The 23404-nt window shown below is 37.1% G+C and overlaps 1 protein-coding gene across 10 annotated transcripts in view; it reads right to left on the bottom strand.

The window, feature by feature from the left end:
- Positions 1 to 23404, bottom strand: part of LOC117405606 (roundabout homolog 2) — a 714952-nt gene that overhangs the window by 77321 nt on the left and 614227 nt on the right. For 9 of the 10 annotated variants that reach the window (XM_059031304.1, XM_059031303.1, XM_059031309.1 and 6 more), the window contains 2 exons: positions 13391 to 13518; positions 4920 to 5044 (listed from right to left, as the gene is read on the bottom strand). In XM_059031304.1, the coding sequence (XP_058887287.1) occupies positions 4920 to 5044; positions 13391 to 13518 (253 nt within the window). Of the gene's footprint in view, positions 1 to 4919; positions 5045 to 9499; positions 10117 to 13390; positions 13519 to 23404 lie in introns of those variants that run through there. The other variant, XM_034922972.2, reaches the window with a different exon arrangement.

Below are 23404 nucleotides of genomic sequence, written 5' to 3'. Positions count from 1 at the left end.
GAGAAAAGTAGTCACTGTGCTGTTTGGTATCATTGTGTGCACCACACTGAACATGGACCAGAGAAAGCAAAGGAGAGAGTTGTCTGAGGAGATCAGAAAGAAAATAATAGACAAGCATGGTAAAGGTAAAGACTACAAGACCATCTCCAAGCAGCTTGATGTTCCTGTGACAACAGTGGCAAATATTATTAAGAAGTTTAAGGTCCATGGAACTGTAGCCAACCTCCCTGGGCGCGGCCGCAAGAGGAAAATCGACCCCAGATTGAACAGAAGGATAGTGCGAATGGTAGAAAAAGAACCAAGGATAACTGCCAAAGAGATACAAGCTGAACTCCAAGGTGAAGGTACGTCAGTTTCTGATCGCACCATCCGTCGCTTTTTGAGCGAAAGTGGGCTCCATGGAAGAAGACCCAGGAGGACTCCACTTTTGAAAGAAACATAAAAAAGCCAGATTGGAATTTGCTAAAATGCATATTGACAAGCCACAATCCTTCTGGGAGAATGTCCTTTGGACAGATGAGTCAAAACTGGAGATTTTTGGCAAGTCACATCAGCTCTATGTTCACAGACGAAAAAATGAAGCTTTCAAAGAAAAGAACACCATACCTACAGTGAAACATGGAGAAGGCTCGGTTATGTTTTGGGGCTGCTTTGCTGCGCCTGGCACAGGGTGCCTTGAATCTGTGCAGGGCACAATGAAATCTCAAGACTATCAAGGCATTCTGGAGCAAAACGTACTGCCCAGTGTCAGAAAGCTCTATCTCAGTCGCAGGTCATGGGTCCTCCAACAGGATAATGACCCAAAACACACAGCTAAAAGCACCCAAGAATGGATAAGAACAAAACATTGGACTATTCTGAAGTGGCCTTCTATAAGTCCTGATCTGAATCCTATCGAACATCTATGGAAAGAGCTGAAACTTGCAGTCTGGAGAAGGCACCCATCAAACCTGAGACAGCTGGAGCAGTTTGCTCAGGAAGAGTGGGCCAAACTACCTGTTAACAGGTGCAGAAGTCTCATTGAGAACTACAGAAAACGTTTGATTGCAGTGATTGCCTCTAAAGGTTGTGCAACAAAATAATAGGTTAGCGGTCCCATCATTTTTGTCCATGCCATTTTCATTTGTTTTATTATTTACAATATTATTTTGAATAAAAAATCAAAAGCAAAGTCTGATTTCTATTAAATATGGAATAAACAATGGTGGATGCCAATTACTTTTGTCAGTTTCAAGTTATTTCATAGAAAATTGTGCATTCTTCGTTTTTTGTGGAGGGGTACCAACAAATTTGAGCATGTCTGTATATATATATATATATATATATATATATATATATATATATATATATATATATATATATATACTGATGCAGACTGAAAACGCAACAGTCTAAGTTAAATAGTGAGCAGATAGGTTTGTTGATTGTTTGAGTAGTATTGTTCCTTGGGATAACAAAATACTGAGCTCAAGTCATGTGATTTCATAAAAACTCCAGGTGCTCAGTGTTTGGTATTTGAGTTGAGTTAAAATTGCCAAAATGAGTTGATTAAGATTCTGTATAAATAACCATTCGAAAAGACATGATTTTAATTAACGCAAGAACAGCAAAAGATATGACCATGCCCCGATTGAGTAATGAAGATTGCCTGGTTGCTATCGGCATGATTGAAGACGACCTGCCTGTGAGAGAAGTTGCCCGGAGAATGAAATGTTCTGCTTCAACAATCAGCAGACTAGTCCAGAGAAACCAGGAAACAGGCTCTGTGAGGGACAAGCAACGTCCTGGAAGGCAGAGGGTCACCACACCGGCCCAGTACCATCACACCCGACTGATCCATGTGTAGAATCGTTTTCAGACTGCAGTGGCTACAGCACGAGAAATTCCAGGAAGAAATAACCTGCGCATCAGCAGAATGACTGTAGCTCGCCATCTGCATGAAAATGATTTGCATGCCCGGAAGCTGTTCAGGGATAACATGTTGTCAGCTGAAAGATGAAATCGCTGTCTTCTGTGGGCCAGAGAACATCTGAGGTGGCAGCAGAGAGAGGAGTAGTTTTATTCACAGATGAATGGAGTTTTGCCCTTGACAGACCTGACGGAAGACAACGTGTGTGGAGACGTCGTGGTAAGCGTTATTGTAGCAGGGCGGTAGTAAGCCCTGCTGATTAAATGTACTTGTTTATTTTGAGAACGGGGTACCCCTCCGCCCCAGTGCATTATTATTATTATTATTATTATTATTATTATTATTATTATTATTATTATTATTGTATTTGTTAAATGTTTAGATGACGGCGTAGCCGAATGTTTGTTTATTTTGGTTAGTAGCGTGGATGGGAAACCCCATCCACAGTAATTGAAAAACTCGTGCAGATTGTGGCCGAGGGGTAATAGAATAATTGCTAGCTAGTTAAACCCCTCGGCCACGATATAAAAAGCCTGCAGCTCTCCAGCTCGGTTGTGGGTGTTAGAGAGGAGAAAGCGAGCAGAGAGATGGAGAGCGAAAACAAAACTAAAAGAAAACCTTAAAGGATCAGTGAAGGCTATTGCCCAGCCTGATCGTATATTTTGTGTTCGTGATTTTGTTTCTGTTTAAAACATTTATTTTGCTCTGTGAGCAAGTGTTTTTGTTTAAATATTTATTTTATTTTTGTTGTATTATTTAAATAAAAACGGCGCAAGCGCCTTTAACTGCAGTACTCCCTGGTGTCAGTTTCCCTTCCTGCTTCTGCCGTGACGTCACCGCCCAGCCACCCTGTCAGTTATGCTGACTGTTGTGTCGTTCAAGCCAACCGGTGGGGTGGTGGAAGTGTGATGATGTGAGAAGGAATCTCCTTTACTACAAGAACACCTTTGGTGGGGCTCCCGAGTGGCGCATCCAGTAAAGGCGCTCCACGTGAGTGCAGGATGCGCTCTATAGCCTGCAAGTCGCGAGTTCGAATCCAGGCTATTCCTTTGCCGATCGAGGACGGGAGCTCCCAAGGGGCGGCGCACAATTGGCCGAGTGTCGCCCGGGGGGGAGGGAGGGTTAGGTCGGTCAGGGTGTCCTCGGCTCACCGCGCACTAGCGACCCCTGTAGTCTGGCCGGGCGCCTGCGGGCTTGCCTGTAGCTACCCGAGAGCTGCGTTGTCCTCCAACGCTGTAGCTCTTGGGTGGCTGCATGGTGAGTCTGCAGTGTGAAAAAAAGCGGGACGGCTTGACGGCACACGCTTCGGAGGACAGCGTGTGTTCATCTTCGCCCTCCCGAGTCAGCGCAGGGGTGGTAGCGGTGAGCCGACCGTAATAAATAACTGGCCATTCCAAATTGGGAGAAAATAATAAAAAATAATTGGCAACGACTAAATTAAAAAAAAAAAAAAAAAAAAGAACACCTTTGGTGCAGATTGAAGGTTCAGCAATACATTGACAAAGTCCTTGTGGCAACAGTTTTTCCGTTCCTGCAAGCCAGTCTGGAAGTGTCAATTTTCCAGGAGGCAATGCAAGACCACATAATGCTAGATTTACAATTGGACTTCAAGAAAACAATGTCGTTCCCTTGCCGTGGCCAGCTTTTTCTCCTGATCTGAGTCCAATGGAATATCTGTGGGACCAAATCGCCACTGCCATCCACAGGAGACAGCTGTGACCAGCCAACAGTCTACCCAGAAGCTGATCAGGTCTATGTGTCAACGCTGCCAGGACTTTGTTAATGCTCAGGGAGTTCATACCTGATACTAACTTTGTAATGTTTTCATTTTTACAGTGTGTCAGGTTTCATACTGAAAACTTATCATGATTCTTTGATCTGTAATATTTGATTAAATCCATTAAACCTGAGTGTTTCTTTTGTGCATCAGTGTGTGTGTGTGTGTGTGTGTGTGTGTGTGTGTGTGTGTGTATATATATATACTGTATATATATATATATATATATATATATATATATATATATATATATATATATATATATAATGTTATAGCAAACTAGTTTTGTCTCACAGAATTCTAATTTATAATTAGCATGAGCTATTTCACAGTGAATATGCCTGATTTATCACTATAATCAATGTCCACACTTTGAAAGGAACACTTATGAAAATCAACAGAGAATGATGAACAATTCGAGGTGCATTGACATTGAGTGAACCCTCACCTTTAATGTCTTTTATCCTTGAATTTTTTAAGTTCTCAAAGCAGGAGAACAGGAAAAGACATTAGCCAGATTCAATTAAACCTAATGACTTTAATGCTGCAAATTATGTACTTTTTTAATTACCTTATCCCACTGCTACATGATAGATGTCCACTTCATTAGATTCAAGTGTGACACAAAAGGCACCCTCTGCCTAATTACTTAATTACTGTTTTAATTCATTCTTTTAGCTGATAACTCCTTTTGCGCCATTAAAAGGTTCAAGGATATTGGTTCATTAGCTGGGTAAATAAGATCCCACAGTAGCTGTTATTTTCCAGAGACTGGGTGAATAGGATCTGAAGGACCACTTATTTTCAATTCCACTGGGTATACTAAACTTCCATATACTGAAACATATCTGAAGTACATCGGCAAGCTTCATCCAAGTGGTTATTATTATTATTATTATTATTATTATTATTATTATTATTATTATTATTATTATAAAAACATATTTAAATAAGATATCTTGTCTGACTTGAGACATTCCATTATCATAGGGTTTCTGTGTTATGAGTCATATAATAAAATGCAGATTTTGAGGAAATGTAATATACATTTGTTACAGGTGTCGAAAGATAAAGCCTTCTAATGATACCATTGATCTAATTTATTCATGACGTTTTTCAAACTCCTTTGAAAACACGGATGCACATGTTTTTATTCACAACATCACTTACTTAAAGCTGGCTTTGTCATTGTAGAGATATTTAAGAAATGAATTTGATGAGAATTTTACTTACCTGGCTTCCCTCTTTCTGCCAAAAGACAGCCGGCTGAGGGCTTCCCTTTGTTTCACAGGGGAAGGATGCAGTTCGACCCTGTGCAACGATTTGATCTCTTGGCCTGACCACAAACTGAGGAGGAGCTGGTTTGAAACAAAAAGTTTTTTTTGTTGTTGTTTTGTATTTTTTAAGGATGCACGGTAACACACAGAGGTGGTAGATTAATCACAGTTATCATGCAACAAAACACAGTCTGACAGATAAATATAGAGAGGAAAAATAGAGAAGACAACAGAAAAGCTTTTCAGTTTTACAGTTATGATACATTGTGTCTCATGTAAACTAGTTATTTCCAGCACCTCATGAAGGGTAAGGGACAATGACACTGGTAGGTGCCATGGGAACATCCTCTCATAGCTCTGCAAGCCCACCTCAGTGTTGACCTAAAAAAAACCTTGACATTTACTGTATGATGCAAAGACTTCCAATTGTGTAGGAATTACATAGTGGTGATCAGAACCAAGGCTTCCGGAATTGATGAAACATTAATGAATTTGACTTCTGCACTACATAGTCCTGTATGCCAGTGCATTTCACATATATGTATTTTTTATCCTTTTTTTAATTATAAAGAAACTGATACCTACTGACAGTAATTTAAATAATGTTGCAAGAAATTGCTGTAAATGCAACACAGCAAACATGTTCTGTAAATGACGCTTTTCATATGACATATCTTAGAGCTCAGAAAAGGTTGAAATATGTATTGATTATACTGGACCAAAAAAATTATTATGAAACCGAAAAAATTGTACTGTATATTCCAAGAGCCGTGCTAATTTTCGCAATGGGTTTATTATTATTATTTATTTATTTCTTAGCAGACATCCTTACCCAGGGTGACTTACAATTGTTACAAGATATCACATTATTTTTACATACAATTACCCATTTATACACTTGGGTTTTTACTGGAGTAATCTAGGTAAAATACCTTGCTCAAGGATACAGCAGCAGTGTCCCCCACCTGGTATTGAACCCACAACCCTCTGGTCAAGAGTCCAGAGCCCTAACCACTACTCCACACTGCTGCCCTAATTGAAACTGGGGCCAGTAAGCAGGTTATCCAGTAAATACATATTCCACACTGTCCCTAAACCTTGCCAAGATCTTAAAACAGTGAGGGCAGAGATCACTAGGATTCCAGATAAAAGGAAAAAGGGAGGAGAGGAAAACAATTAAGACTAGAGAACTGGGGCATTTTGTTGTAGGAAAAAATAACGTTTGGAGAATGTAAATGAACAGTAAATTAGTTGATTTCTAGCAAATTATGCTTTGATAGTGCATTCAGCAAGCACTGACTTCAATCAATGTCACGCCTGAGCTATGTTATGCTAATGGCCAGTTAAGGAGGCCGTTCGGGATGATATGGAAATCAGATGTTTGAGCGGAATGGGGAAACAGGGCCCAAGTGTGAGCTCTGCGCCAGGCGAGGGGGCTGCAGGACCCCAAGGTTAATCATATCATGTTCTGAGTTGTGTCTACAGCATGGGATGGTACGATGTGGCTGGGATTAAACAGCAGATAATGAAGAGGCAGATAGAGCCACTATCTCGCTCATTGCATAACATGGCTGCATTGACATTCCACAGCTCTTGGTTAAGCAGACTCTTCTTTCATTCTTGTTCTTCTTCTTTACTCCTTCTTGTCAGACTGTTCCTTGGTCATACTCATAAAGTTAATTGTTTCCCCAAAACCTTTTTTTAAGAGAGGTTGGGGTACCATCTGCTCAGTGCATGTAAAACCACAACTGTCAATTTAACAGCAGCTTTGCTTTGCACTAAGTTGTTGGTTGGTCAAGGTGTACGTTAGCATGGAACAATTACAAATTACAAAATAGTTTCTGCTTCCTCAATAGTTGTTTCCGAATGGCAGGTTAAGTTAAAACTCAAGCTTTAGATAATTGTTTTTCTGTGCCAGTGTATCTTTGCAAGAATAATATGGTATGCCTACCCAGAAACATACTGTTCTAGTTACAATGATGTCAGATATGCCTTTTATTTTTTTTTATAAACATTAACTGGTCTAAATATTTAAGTAAAATAATTTATGCACCTTGAAAAACAAGAAACATAGTTATCTTTTAAAATTAGAAATCATGAAACACATTTTTTTTTTTTTTTTAGCTGTAGCTGTATAAACAAAATGCTTCATTTGTTTTATGTCACCTAGTACATGGATTACTGTCTATAAGGGTAAAGTATGCCAACATTTCATACAGGCCTCCAGTTAAACCTTTGGCAATTTAACCAGGATAAGATCACCAATCCACCCCCACCCCCACCCCCACCCCCACCCCCACCCCCTATGCACATCTGAAAAACATTTTTTGATATCCAACAATGCAAATTTATTTAAACCTTATGAATGAAGTAAATACATTCCAGGGTTCATTCAGCTGCAAATAAAGAAACGGTGGTGAATTCAAAGCAAAGCTAAACAATCAAATTCTCCCCTTCAGAAATAATAAGGATACACTTTTTTTTTTCCTGGGAGTACTTAGACAAAACACTAAATTGTTGAATGGAAAGGTCATGCATTGTCATATTGCTTTTGGGGCATTTATAGTATTTTAAAAAAGCAATAAAAAATATATAGATAGCTAACATATTCCACACTCTGTCAGTACATTACTAATATCAGATTTGAGATGTGATGGTTTAAGAGGCCAACCTGTATTCTGAGTTTTATTTTTATTGTGTTACTGCCTGAGGGTTTGTCAGCTGCATCTTTTTAAATTATGAGGGAGGTATTTTCAGCAGTCACGCAAGTTATTTTATATTCAAAGGCTTTTGGGTGGCAACCATTTCTTTACCCCTAAGTCAAATCTAATTTTATGTACGTATAACCCTATTTGAGTTTTGAGATCTGAGACTTTTGAAGCATTATTACGATTTTTGTAATGAGAAAGCTGTTCAAGGCTGGCCTCTTACAGACGCAGAAAGCAGAAAGCATCTACTGAGTCATATATTATTATTTTATAAGCGCCTTACATTTCTGAAAGAAACGTCACCTTTTGACCACTACTGTACTGTACAAAATGAATGTCTTATCATGGCAAACTGAGCTGTCTCTTAGTGCCCGACAAGCTGTGAAAGTGGATCTATAAATGCAGTACTGTATAGTAAATACAAAATGTATTTTAACAGCACGTTTTCTTTTCAAATTATAAAATGTTAACAGCTTCATACACTACGATATGGGCCTTCTTGATAAAATAAACTAAAAAAATTGTCTGTGAGTAAAGAAAACAGTGAATGAATGAATGTTTAAACAGCACACCTCTATGCTATTGAAGGGATGTAGTATGACAATTACTCAGTTGAGCTTCAAGTTCTAAAAATGGCAGCTCGTTTGGTTTGAGACTTTAATGATTTATTAAAGTCATCTTCACCTCAAAGGAAATGGTTTATCAGACAAGATATTTAATTCATGACGGAACACATCTGCCCAGGGTCTGGATGTTTAAAACAAATACATTTCTGAAGGCCCTTTTTCTTTCAATCATATTTTATTCAGAGAGGTAAAGCAATTACTGTCTCCTTCCAGTGGATGGACTACATGTTTAATTTTCAAAGCTTTTTCAACCTAATAATTTCTGACAATCACACTTTAGACCTTGGGCTACTTTAACCGAGTCACAGTTCTCCATTATTATTATTTTTTTCCTGATGCAGATAAATGGGGTGACAGTGTTTTAATTAAACTTATGCCCACACATTAGCCCCTTTCCTTAAAATGACAGCTATAATAATAATGGTAAAAGCGTGCCCTGTACTAAACAACCACAAACGTATTTAAAATATTTCACTGTGCTGCTTTTATAACCCTTTCCTCTAATTCTGTTTTAAAGACACATTCAGTAACAACCGACATTGGTGGCTTTTGACAGCAAGGCCAGGTTACTACGGAAATCTGTCAATGACAGTGAAAACATCAGGGACCTTTAGGAACAAGTATAGTTGAGGAGGTGGGGGTGTGTCTTTGAGTGCAAACCTAAGGAGACATGATCTTTTAGGAAGCCAGAATATACTCAATTGCAAGAAAAAAACAAATGTAGTAGAAATATAAAGTAAATTCTTCAATTGTTTCAGTTTAGCTTTGATTTGAATCCATTGTTCCATGTTTAAAAAGCCAGGGCAGCCTTTCTTTTGCTATGTACTGTAATGGAGGTGTGAAAAAGCAATTCAAAAAGGCTTCTAATTTCAAGACTAATTATATAACAAATCTGAGACAACAATCTGTAATAAACAGGGATAACAGCCCTTGTAACAGTATCCATGGTGGCTTCTTAACTTGGATGAATTCAGGTTTAGTTGTTTAACAGGTTAGTATTATGGGAAAAGCAAATTGTAATAAGTACAAAAGGACAGAACTGAATAGGCTTTTTTTTTCAAGACTGGAAATGACTAATACTAATAAAACAACTGCATATTATTCTACTGTACTGCTGTGCGTTGGTTAATGTTAATAATGAGTCCTGATTTCAAGCACTGCCTGAAGCTCATGCACAAATGGGTTTAAGGATGGTTACTTACCAACAGGGCGAGCTGGACACAGAACAATGGTGTGGTGGGAACATAAAAAGAACAGAACAAAACATAACAGAAAAAATAGGAAAAAAAATAAAGTCAGAATGAATGACATGTGCTCTGTGTACACAATTCAACGAGGAAAAAACTGATGAATTACGTTTTTCTTAAAGAGGTCAAAGACATGCAAAGGCCCGCCTCAGTATTTCCACAACCTGTGACAACTGTATTTCAAGGATCCTTGGATATCATAAACAACAATTGAACATGACATCCTAATAGACACATTCAGCCCACAAACAACTTTAGCTTTATGTTAAAAGTGGGGCAAGTGGTTCTGAGGTACCTAAAGATGTGCTCCTCCTCCTTTTAACCACTTCAACACCATGATGTACGCACGTACATCAAATGAAAACCCACTTACAGTACCTTGCCGTACCTGCGTACGTCAAGTTTCCCATTCTTTTCTATGAGTGGTTTCTCAGTCTAGCGTTTAAGGTTTCATTCTCTAAGGCAGTGCTAGTACTGTGGAATGTGCAATGAAAGTCGGGGGAGGGTCAGGTGACATTTGTATCCAATTGCGTGTCATGTAGCGATTCCAATCTACCTGTGGGTGTTTAGAAGACTGAGATATATTGCGTTAAGCCATTCAAATTTTCCAAGTATATATATATATATATATATATATATATATATATATATATATATATATAGTGTTTTAAATTATTATTTTTTGTTTTGAGTGGAGTGAAGTTGGTGGATTTCGATACCAGCGAGAGTGATGCTGACGTTTCGCTCAACAATGATGATGAAAAGGATATGGAGCCAAGAAAAATACAAACTGTTCAAACAGAAGAGCATGCAGCTACTTTACAGGTAAGCTAAATGCAAATGGGAAGCTGTTTGGTTTGAAATGGCAGTGCTGTGACGAAATACTATCAAAACACAGCACTGGGTACAGGCAATGCGGCAGCCAGATCCACCACAATGCCTGCGCAAAGTAGCTGTGTACACACATTTGTGACTATCCCTCCAACACAAGGGAAGCAGAGACTGCAACAAAGGTGCAGGGTCTACTATGAAAATGAAAACAAAAGAAGACACAAGAAAAATGTTCAATGGTTGAGAAGGCAACCCCGGGTTCTGTTGTATTGAATATTTCAATAAATGGCACAGAGCAAGTCGATAGTGGCACACGTTTAGATGTTGTTTGATTTTGATTTGATAATTACTGTTTACTGTTTATTATTGTTATTAGCAGCGTTTTTATTTTAACTGTTAAAAAAAAAAACAACAACAAAAAACGTGTTTTTATCTCTATATTGAATATGGGTATGTAGTACACAGCAGCATAAAGGGTTAACACAATTTAGGTAATTTATTTGTGTTTTATTCATCATATGTTAACATTTTATAGCAATTACAGGTTTGAAAACATTATTATTATTATTTTCAAAATCTGGTACCTGAGAAGGGGTTTCATTTTTACATCTGGAGTTGAAGTGGTTAAGTGTTATTTTTTGCCTTTGATCCAATTTTATACTTAAAAAATATCACCCCCTGATGGCTGGATATTATAATTGATTTATTATTCTCATTATTATTATTATTTATTTCTTATCAGACACCCTTATCCAGGGCGACTTACAATTGTTACAATATATCACATTATTTTTACATACAATTACATTTTTTTTTTTATACATTATTTTGACATACAATTACCCATTTATACAGTTGGGTTTTTATTGGAGCAATGTAGGTAAAGTACCTTGCTCAAGGGTAGAGCAGCAGTGTCCCCACCAGGGATTGAACCCACAACCCTCCGGTCAAGAGCCTAGAGCCCTAACCACTACTCCACACTGCTGCCCATTAAAGTTTATACATTAATACATTGTCCGATGATAACTACACCACATTGTTAAGTGTTCATATAAAATAAAATCTGTTCCACCTGAGTTCTCAATTACTTAATTGAACCAATTATTTTCTTAATTGGTCAACACTAACATTCTTTCCAGGTCTTTAGTTATTAATGATTTAAAGATACCCAGAAACCTGCAGGACTGTGGCTCTCCAGGACCAGGGTTGGCCACCCCTGGACTAAAGCAACAGCAATGAAACAAAACGTGATTAACAATATACTTTTATTACACATAAATACTGTATTTACATGGAAATATAAGTTTAAAAATGATCATTAATGTGACACCTTTTTATTAGGAATAGAGAAATGAATGCTTATAAAATGCTTTTGCAGTCTTTGCATTGGTTTTACCATAATGCTTTTATAAAGGCATACCACTACTTACTGATAAAGTGTATGGTGCAGTATGTGATTTGGCTATGTGTCACAAAAACAAATAAATAAATAATAAAGGAGGGGTCTGGAAAGTTTCCTCAAAATATGTGCATTTTAAAAGTATTATCTGCTAACTGGGGTCAAAAGCAGTAAAATGGTTGGATACATTAAACAAAACAAAACAATCTACTACCAGTGTCTGCTATTCCTTTTCAGTGGATGAAGTAATGTTTTTTTGTTTTAGAAACAACAAGTGATCTCAGGATTCATAGTTAGTTGATTGAGTTAAACCAATAAACAGGTGAATTTGCTGTAATCCCTCAATATTAGTGCTTCTTTAGGTGATGAAGGTGATATGTTGCTGACAATTAAGGTATGTGCACACTTCATTCCTGCTATTCTATACCAGACTTTGTGTGTGCATTCAGCCTTCGTAAAAAAAAAAAAAAAAAAAGCTCTTCTTAAATGGCTTAATTTCCTCACAGAAACACCTTGTTGAAAGGTGCTCTGTTTTGCATTCAGCAGATTAAACTGAATCAAATCAATGCATTTAAAAAGTGGAAAATTGAATCCGGCCTCACAGGTCATTTGAACCCTCCCCTTTGTATTATTAAACCATTCCACAGGGACCTTGAACATTTGATTCAACGTGCATGGGGAAAAAAGAACAGAGATTATGGCAAAAATGCTTTGATTAACCTTTCCCACCTCTACAGAAAACCTTCAGCATGCACCACTAAACTGTGAAATGGCATCTGTATCTGTCTTACAAAGGTGCTGTGTACTCAAACTGAATTAGGATAATAAAAACAAAGAAGGAGCCAGAATTCCATGTGAACCTAATGAAACATCTTCTAGATAAATAAAAGGAATGAACTGCCCCAATTCTTCAATCTGATTAGTTTAAAGAGGTCCTATACACAGTCAAATGGGCCGTGGTCCTCTTCTGGTATTGAGAGGCCATAATGCAGCAAAGAGAAACACGGTTTTCTTACTGGCATGCTTTTAAATCTGAAAAGCAGAGTTGCCTACTGGTCTTGTTAAAAATCTCATTTAAGATTACTGCATGACCTACAGTATGTAAGTCATTTTATTGGCTCATGCATATTAAATATCCATTGCTATATGGTTTTGATAGTGTAGCAGTTGCGTTTTCATTTCTATTTCAGATAAATCATTACTGATGTGTTTTGTGATACATATAGCAACCACAAATACTTACAAATCCTAATGGAATTCATTTGCACTTGTTATTATTTTTTTTTTCAAATTTACCATGCCAGTATAACACGAAAATTCACATTATAAAAGGTATTTATTTATGTGATTCCTATGATATTCCAGCTCCTTTAATATTATTTTGCTGCCCATTTTGTTTATCTTCAATTGTTGTAGTGCAGATTTACCACAATACAAATGTATATTTAGATTTTTCAATGAATATCGCAGATTAATAATGAAATATATTTGTACTGGGGGTCATCTTTCAAGTTTTCTCTAAAGTTTTGTTACTCAGCACCTCATGTTGAAGTAGTATACAGTGTGTTGTTTCAATCCTATTAAATGTTGGTGAAACTTGCTGATGTATTACTTACCCCTGACTGTAAGGGTTGCAGCAGCTTCCACTTTTCCAACACGGTTCTCAGCAATACATGTGTAGGTACCTTCATCACTGCTGGAAGCCTTTTTTATGCGAAGCATGTAATCCTCTTTAATGTCATAGCTAAGGAATGAAAAAAAACCCCATTATATTTGGTGTGTTGGAAATCATATATATCCTAGCAACACTACTGCTGCACTTTATTTCAAATGGGTTGTCACAAAGGAGCAAATGCAGGTAGCTGGAGAACCTTGACTGTCTGAAGGCAGATGAAATCATTAATATAAAAGGTAGCAAAAATAAAGATAACATTTTCCTGTGCATTTGTACTTTGTACTTTGAAAAAATGGTTCTAAATCACTGCTTCTGCACATTTCTGAAGGTAGTCTTTTTCAACTCCAAAGCTTTCTTCACTTGATTAAGTTTATTTAATTTCATGACTGGATATTAAACATGCTCCCCTGCATGATGTTTCCATCATTTATTTGTTTAATTGTGTGTAAGTTTTGATAGACACAGAGTGGAGCCCCTGGATTAGAACATATCCTAACAGGGTTCCATCATTTCAGAGCTATAATGATGTTCCTCTGCCCTCTGTAGTAGCCTGCCAACTCAGCAATTCATAATGAAAAAAGTGGAGGGGATAAACCTGGCAGCTGCTGAGAGACAGGAAAGAAAGGAATAATACAGTTGAATCTATTACATCTACGAATGAAAATTATCTTAATAAAGACTTGGTCATAGTAAAAGGAGATCTTAGAAAAAAAACTGACAGTGGTCTTAATGGTGAAATGTTCTTTATATTGGGAGTTACCTATACTAGGATAAAAATAGCAATTGTGAGGAATACTAATGTGGAGTTCAAGAGGAAATGTTAATTGGGGATCCAGTTAGTAATTCTGTGAAATAAAGCGTGAAAGCAATAGTGGGTATACCCTTAACGCAGGTCTGTATCATTAAATATTCAGAGCCAGAAGCCTATTAAAAATATCTGGATAGAGAATTGGATAGATGTTAAACTCCTGTTTGTACTGCACTCCAGAACAGACCTCTAACAATTACAGTGTGCTCCAAGTTTAGTGTACTCAACTTAGCCCCCAGCGGACAAAGCCATCAGTTGTCAGTCTCTCATTGGAACAGGCTCAAGACTGAATGACACTGGACACTGTGCATGACAGCAGCCTGATTCATTGTCCCTCAACTTTCACTATATTCACAACACCAACATATAATACTACATTGATTTTTGCATAGCACTATGTGGAAAAATATATAAATAGAGGTATTTTTTAATTTAATTGAAAGGAAACACTTGCAATACATAAACACAATAACAGAATAATAGCATATGAATGCATATGTAAAGGGACCCCAGCTCAAGCTGTACCACCATTTGGTTTAGAAGTCAGTGAGCACAGTGTGAAAGGGAGGCTCTCTGTACTTGTTACAGGTCCCTGTGTTGACAATATTTCTGCCACTGGGGTTTATAAGCTAAAATGAAAATCAAAAGCTCTCATTCCAAGGCTTTCGGACCCATCTGCCACTGAATACTTTAGGACAAGCCGAAGGCAATTACCACTTCTCATCACCCTATGACTATACATGATAAAGGTCTGCCTGGCTGCCACACTGAGCACAGACCTAACACTGCTCTGCTTTTTCAAACCCGCAGACACACACTTGCATAATATGTGTGTGGGTAAAGCCAGACTTAATTAAAACCAAAGCACATGGAAAATAAACTGCTGTTGAATAAAAATGTTACAAGGAAAATGAAGGAGGGATTTTGATATTAAAATTGGACAGTCAGTGGCTCGAATGAATGTGCTCATTGTTACACTATTTGATTAATGGCAGTTCTACAATAGTATGCTGACAGTCCTTGCCACCCAGACATGTTTTTTTTCTGATATGAAACACTGCTGAAAAATGCACACCAATCAGATCTGGCCCCCAGACAACATGTGCTATCATCACTGTACCGTGAATTGAGATTGATTGGTACCCAGCTGTGACAATGGGAAGGGAAAAAAAGGGCCAGCACCTCCCAAAAAAGGGGGTGAAGAAGACAGAACTTTTGAAAATGAAATTGTGTCAAAACTATCGCCATCTGTTCAGAGATTCACTGAATAAAATAAACGAAATTAGGGCTGCAATGGTGTTCATCAGAACAGCTTGACTGCTTGCCACTGGCATATTAAAGGCCCAGTCTACAGTACATATCCACAAGATGGTCTTTATATATTCATGAAAACATGTCTGAGAAAGAAGAATAGCAGCTCATTATGTTTGCAGGGAGCTGGGTATACTCTGATCTTTCTTATACCAGGAATGTGATTACAGATACATTATGTAAACTCTTCATTGAGACGGGGGTGAAATATGCTTTTTTGGCAGAAATGAGCTTACTTATGATTGGTTAGAGCTGACACCAAGAGCTGATAGACACATTGCACCTATGGGCAAGTCACTTAACCCCCTTGTATTGCAGAAACTGGACTCCAATGGAAATCAGATGACCTGCAACTTGTATACATTTCACAATGTTCTGCTTCCTTTGCTTTCATGTCCTTTGGATCAATGTATCACACGCCATGGGTGATAACACAGTATTGCCTCACATTTGACAATATTGTTTTTCACAGTTTTAAAATGACTAGCACACTATCACCCTTTAATGCAAAGGCAAGACTAATAGCCATATAAAAGGTGCATTCATTTCTACTAATCTGACCAAGAGTGCTCATTTAAATGAGATTTAATGAGGTAGGAAATTATAACATATTTTCTACATAAAACTAAAAGCCAGGGGTTTTGATGCACTTTATCCACCTACAGCTATGGCCAAAAGTTTCTCATCACCTAGAATTTTAGGATTGAGGCATCATTGAAAAAAAAAACTATATGAACATAATTTAGATATTTTATTTAACATCATTTAATTAAAGAAATCACAAAAGTCTACCGGATGCCATAATAGTAGCACATTATTTTATGTTAGATTTCGAAATGTCAATGTTTTTCGTATATGTATAGTATATGGAAAACTACAAAGCGGTTTGTAATTCAATATGTTAACTAGGGATGCATCGAATCCAGGATTCGCTTTCGGATTTGGCCTGAATACCTACTTTTTGAGCAGGGTTCGGATTCGGCCCATTTCTTAGGGTTCGGTGAATCGAATCCTATATCTGCCCAGACGCACATCCATTTTAATATATCCCCCCAATGTGAGTGGTTCTTTTTTAAATAAAAGACACAAATCCGGTATTGAACGTAACTTTTATATTTAATAACAAGAACACGTTTCATGAACACGTCACCCAGCTGCTGAATGCAAACATACCGTCGTATGCAACAGCACAGTCACATCACATTTTCCATGGAGTAAAGTAATGCAGTAAACCTGTAATATATAGTAATGGCAAACTGTTGTAGACTTTTGTGCTTTGTTGTTTTGTCTGAGACGTGTTCTAGAAATCATACTGAGAGAAAAAAAATAAAAAAACTGGTGCACAGAAATATATATTTTTTGTAACTTTACAACTGTCAGATGTGCAAGACATTGTTGAACAATATGCTTTAGTAAATAAAATTTTACGTTACTGTAATGTGCCAATACAAGTTGAACCATTTAGGAACTGCTGTGTTTTATTAAAATCATTTAAAAACTATTTTGTAGTCTATTTGATATGTGTTACACACACGGTGCATTTAAATCAACGTGGTTTTTATTCAGGTCACTCATCACGGTAATTTTGTTCCTCATAGCTCTCAGATAGGGTTGTCAACAGGCTCCCGAAATCTAGGGAAACTTTAAGGCAGGTCAGGTTTTTTAACTCGGCTCTTTGCACTCACCTGCACTCTTTAATTTAACCTTGTGATAGCAGGTAAAGTTTCTATTTGTTTAATATTTCTTGCTTCACACATTCCCGCCCAGTCAGAGACTCAGAAAGCCAATCAGCTGCTGTATAGGTCTGATTGATGGAAACTATCCTCACAGGCATGTGTGTGCTTTTGGTAACAACTAAGTAAAACAATTACATTAATTTAGCAACAGTTTGCACAATTCACACTCACTTTACTGAATACATTGCAGTTTAGAGAGGCGAGTTACAAAACCTGACCTGCCTTAAAGTGTCCAGAGATACTGGAGCCTGGTGGCAACCCTACTTTCAGATCAGGTGACACAGGTTGAAATGTCATTAAAGAAATAGTGGGTTATGGCAAAGATGCAGCTCTCCTTTTTTGTAAAGGTAAAGTAAACAGTTCTGTATTTTGACATTCTGTTGTGGGGGAGGGGTCTAGTGATAAATTGTGTACGTTTCAAACTGAAATCTTATTCAGGGATATATTTCCATTCGGTAATAAAAATACTATGAACTAAAAGGCTCAAAGCAATAGATTGTGCGTGACCCTTGTTACTAGCTGCCAGTCTGTTTTTCATTCAACAGTTTCCTTCAGTTTTACTTGACAGTTTTTGTAGATTCAGTATTCGGTTCAGCAGTCGCTGAATCTTTTGAGATGGATTCAGTATTCGTCCGAATCTCAAAAATTTGGATTCGGTGCATCCCTAATGTTAATGTAACATTATTCATCAGGTTTCATTCGACTTCATGAAGCGAAATTTCTTAATTCTATAGGGTGATGCAAGATTTTCTGCCATAGCTGTAGAATTCTCCTTCACTGAAAAGCTTTCTAGGTCCCACCCCCAAAAACCTTACCATGTGAGATTTATAATGAAACCTTTTAAATGGATACAGAAACCAAAGATATTGGACCACTGTACATGTCACCACATACATACAAGCTTTTCAGGACAAAATATGTGTCATCATACGGTATAAATTACTTTTTTCTCATGTCGGTCCAATTAAGATATTGAATAACAAATGTCAACGGTACATGGAAAATAGGCTAAACTACTTGGCTGCCAACCTCCATAAAATGCCTAGTATTTTCCATGAAGTACTACTACACCATCTCACATATGGAATTAATCTGTTGAGAAGAGGAAAAACCCAGCTGGCACCTCTTATGTGCTGAAGTGAAAATTTCAGAACAATTCACTCAGCTTTACAAAATTAAACATTTTTTCATATGAGTGCTTCGCTAAGTGTTTGGCCCACAGTGCATTTCCAATAAGGCTAAATAACACCGAGATTTTGGACTCCTGCCTATTCGGTCAAAAAAAAAAAAAAGAGTGGACCCTTCTTCTAACTAATTTATCTTAACGGCAAGTGGATTTGGAAGTAATTCAACAGTGTCTTGGCAAGCCTCGATAAGGTCAAGTTTTGGGTACAGTAGTGAATACAAATTATAGCTGGACGAGGGACCTATAAAATACTACTCATTGATAAGACTTTGGAGAAACAAAAACTCTTGCTCCCTGGAGCTGTCCCCTCTTAGGGAATAATGGAACCTGACAGTTTTAAGGTTAAACAGGAATTGTTCTCTCTGCAATCTGTTCTGGCTTTTCTTTGCAGAACAGAAAGAATTGCCTTTAAGCCTTGCCTACTATAGCTAGGGCGCCACCATTTATTTAAACATCCACTTGCTTGCCGAACTGGCTGCCACTTTCGATTCCTTGGCACAACATTCATCTAATCAGACTGTGTCTGCAAGTGTGGCCTACAAGGGAGCCTGTAATTTCATTAAAGCTGTATTTACTCAGCTGAGCCACCTGCTCCGAGCTAGAGCACAAAGACAACAGACACACATAGCTTCCAGAGCGACAATGAGTACAGCCCATAGAAATGGCACTTGTTTTGTTGTGTTATTTTAAAGCTCATTAGTTTAATCATGGCGGTGTCACCTTCTCAGATACAAAGTGAACCCCCCCCCCCACAGTTACTGTCTATTGTAAGCCTAATTAGAATTATGAAATGTGAGGACCAAGAAGAGAAAATCATTGTTAGAGCTAGGATAGAAGCTTAGTTGGATAGAAATACAATAATATGTTGTTGTTTTATTATATTTATTATATCTATGTTAATACATATATAGTATACTGTATAAGTCCAAACTGAATTATCTAACATAAGTTCCCTGCACTCTATTTTAAAATAAGTTCTTAAAAACAAAAACAGACACAGGTATATTTCTATTTATGAGCAAAATGGTAGATTTTATGTGTAGTTCTGCACTTTGAAAATGACTATCCAGCAGTATCTTTAAGAAAACACGAAACAATACCATAAGGAAACTTTCTGCGACTAACTCGCTAAGATTCTACAGTAGTTAAATCAATCAATCAATCAAATTTATTTTGTATAGCGCCTTTCATACCAAGGCATCCCAAAACGCTTCACATGACAAATAAATATACAATACAATAATATAATATACAATAAAATATAAAAAAAACATCCAAAAACAAATGGGAAAAAATAAATAAATAATATAAATAAATAAATAAATAAATTACATATTAACAAAATTCTTAAATAGACCATCCCAATTTACTAAAAGGCCTCTGCATAAAGATGTGTCTTAAGCTTTGATTTAAATACATTTATTGAGTCAGCTTTATTTCAATTGGAAGATTGTTCCATAATACAGGTGCATAATGACTAAAGGCTCTTCCACCGCAAGAGCTACGTTTTATCATTCTAGTCACCAGAAGCCCAGCATCAGCAGATCTCAACTGGCATCCAGGGACATAAGGTAAAAGCATATCATTAATGTAAGCAGGGCCATTTCCAGAGACAGCCTTAAATGTCATTAATAAAATTTAAAAAATAACTCTGTACTTCACCGAAAGCTAATGCAAGCGGGCAAGAACAGGTGGAATATGTTCAAATCTTTTTGTACCTGTCAGCATCTGTATTAGAACCTGATACATAAGCGAATGATAAGTTTACAAGGTAGACCAGCCAATAGGGCGTTACAGTAGTCCAGATGGGATGAAACAAACATTAATTAACATTTCTATGTCAGATTCTGCAAGATACAAACAGACTTGAGATATATTCCGCTAATGATAATAAGCAGACTTCACTACAGTTGAAATGTGATGCTGAAAACTAAGAGTAGAATCAAATAAGACTCCAAGACTTTTCACAGCTTGCGAAGAGCTAATGGGGGGCTGCCAAAGGTCATTGGTTGTAGGATTTTATTTAATGCTGATTTAGAGCCAAGTAAAAGAAATTCAGTTTTATTTGCATTTAACTGCAAAAAATGTTTTGACATCCAAGCCCCTGTTTTGTCAAGACAAGTTGATAGTCTGGAGTTTACGTTTACATCATCTGAACTCATTTTGAAATAAATCTGGGTGTCGTCGGCATAAGAGTGTAAATTAAAACCATGTTGTCTGATCACATTACCCAGCGGTAGCATATACAAATTAAAAAGTAAAGGATCAAGGACAGAGCCCTGTGGAACCCCAGAAACAACAAGAGAATTAGCCGATTTTGATCCTCCAAAGGACACAAATTCATGTTGGGAGGTTAAGTAGGACCTCAGCAAGGAGAGTACTGTGCCAGTAATGCCTATAGTTTTCTCAAAGCGATCAAGAAGAATTGTGTGATCAATGGTGTCAAATGCAGCAGATATATCCAAAAAGACAATCTCTGATAACAGCCCCTCATCTGCATTCAGCAGGATGTCATTAACAACTTTTATGAGTGCAGCCTCTGTACTATGTTGTTTCCAAAAGCCAGATTGAAATTTTTCAAAGAGAGTATTAGCAGAGAGATATGCAGACAACTGAGCAATAACAACCTTTTCCAAGACTTTTGCAAGGAAAGGTAAATTAGAAATTGGACGATAATTAGACAAGACATCAGGATCCAATGTAGATTTTTTAAGTACTGGCTTTACAATTGCCAACTTTAAACTAGATGGAACAGTTCCAGTTTTTAGGGAGAGATTCACAATATTACAAATCACATGAGCAAGCGTATCTGCACCATGACGGACAATATTAGTCAGTCAAGGATCAAGAGAACACGAGATGGAACAAGCTTTATTGATAAGATCTAAGACATCAGTAATATCAGTTGTAGCAAAATGCGCAAGTCTATGTGGAGCTACTATGATCTCGATGCCCACATCAGTTAAATCTTCACTAGATAGGGTAAAAGAATTCCTTATTGTAACAATCTTGTCAGTGAAGAAATTAGCTAAGTTATCCAATACTGAAGTACCTGCATCACTTTTTGGTGTTATAAGCTGATTAAAAGTTTGAAACAGTACTCTAGGGTCTACCTGCTCCTCAGTTATAATAGAAGAAGACCCAGCAGAATTTAGGGCTAATTTGTAATCAAGAAGGTGTTTTTTCCACATTTCTTTCTGAACAAGACCCGATCGCTTCTACTCCAGTTTTCTACCAGTTGTTTTTAGAGCCCTAAGCTCATCATTGAACCAAGGAGTAAAATGTCTTATTTAATAATTCGAGTTTTAAGTGGGGCAATATGGTTAATTGTGTTCGTCAAGGTCAGATTGTAAAGTGCCACGGCATCATCAACATTACTCAGTACTACATTGACTAATGATGAAGAGGCAAGACAATCATTAAAGACCACTGGCTCTAAAAGACTCATTATGTGGTAAGTTATTTCCTTAGTTTGTTTAGGTTGGTCGAAAGAAGTAAAATTCATTTTTGCAATAATTAAGAAATGATCAGATATAGTTAGATTTCGTAAAACAAGATCAGAAAGCACTACCTTTACAGATATAAAGATCTAGGATGTGTCCATGAACATGTGTGGGGGACTGAATCATGAAAGCCCAAAAGAATCAAGAATATAATGAAATTCTACAGCCATAGTGGAAGGAGAGTCCAAATGTACATTGAAATCACCATAAACAATAATCAATAAACAACATAGAAAATAATTCATTGATCTCAGAAATTAATGAAGAATTGTACTTAGGTGACAGTACACAGAGTTAACGACAATGGTGTAGGAAATCCAAATGTAAGGTGTTCAAATGAAGAGAAGTCTTTCAGGGGCAAAACCTTAGCATTAAAGTGAGATTTATAGATAATAGCTATACCTCCTCCTTTACCAATCATACGTGATTTCTCACAAAATGTTTACCCTGCAGGTGCAGACTGATGCAGTAAACCTAAATTGACGGATTTGTGCCATGTTTCAGTGAGACACATGAAGTCAATTTTACTATCGACAACTAATTCATTTAAAAACAGGGCCTTATTTGACAGGGACCTAACATTAAGCTGTTCCACAGTACATTCTGATAAATTAGTTGGAATCTTTCCATTTGAGTTATGAAGTGAAACACTTTGTCCACGGGATAAAAACACCACTTGGTAGAAGACCATATTGCAAGCACATTTGCCAAAAGGAGCTAAGGGCATAGTAACAACAAAAACAAACGACAAACAACAAAAGTCCTGATTGTACTTATCTTAACTGCTGCATTTGCTGCTGCTTGCACCAACACAGAGGATAAAAAGCAGCAATATAGAATAATTACAATATTACTAAAAACTATAACGCACTTTAAAACAGAATTAGTATTAAAGTTAGTGTTTGTGTTTTTTGTTTCAAGAGATATTCGTTGTTCTAGCTAGGGCAACTTATAAAAAATATCTGCAACTCATGTATTAGCATGCAGCAATATAATCCAGCTACAGACTGACGATCCCCCATTGGGAGTAAAAGAAAATGGATATTCTTTAATCTGTACAACAAACAGAGAGGTACAATCGCAGCTTTGGAGAAAGAACCTCCAGAGAATCCAGGGGGATGTATTCATGGTAAAAGCCAGGATGGTAATGAAAAGCCACTGCTTAGGTGTTCACACACTAAGAACCTCTTTTTTCTTTTTCTTTTTTTTTTTTTTTACTTTGCTATTTAATTAAGGTCTCATTGTCAAAGTCCTTTTTTCATACCAGTACTCTGGTAGCTTTATCTGGGCTTTAGTCATTCTTCAAAATTACAATTTATCTTCGGCTAACCCAAAAACTAACATCCCTCCTTTTGGAAGTAAAACAGTTTTGCTCCTTTTACATTTTTCTAATACAATATATAAAAAAAAA

This window comes from Acipenser ruthenus, chromosome 9, assembly GCF_902713425.1.
Source record: "Acipenser ruthenus chromosome 9, fAciRut3.2 maternal haplotype, whole genome shotgun sequence".
Lineage (NCBI taxonomy): Eukaryota > Metazoa > Chordata > Actinopteri > Acipenseriformes > Acipenseridae > Acipenser > Acipenser ruthenus.
The sequence above is the reverse complement of the archived record's forward strand: the minus strand, read 5'-3'. Positions and strand labels throughout refer to the sequence as shown.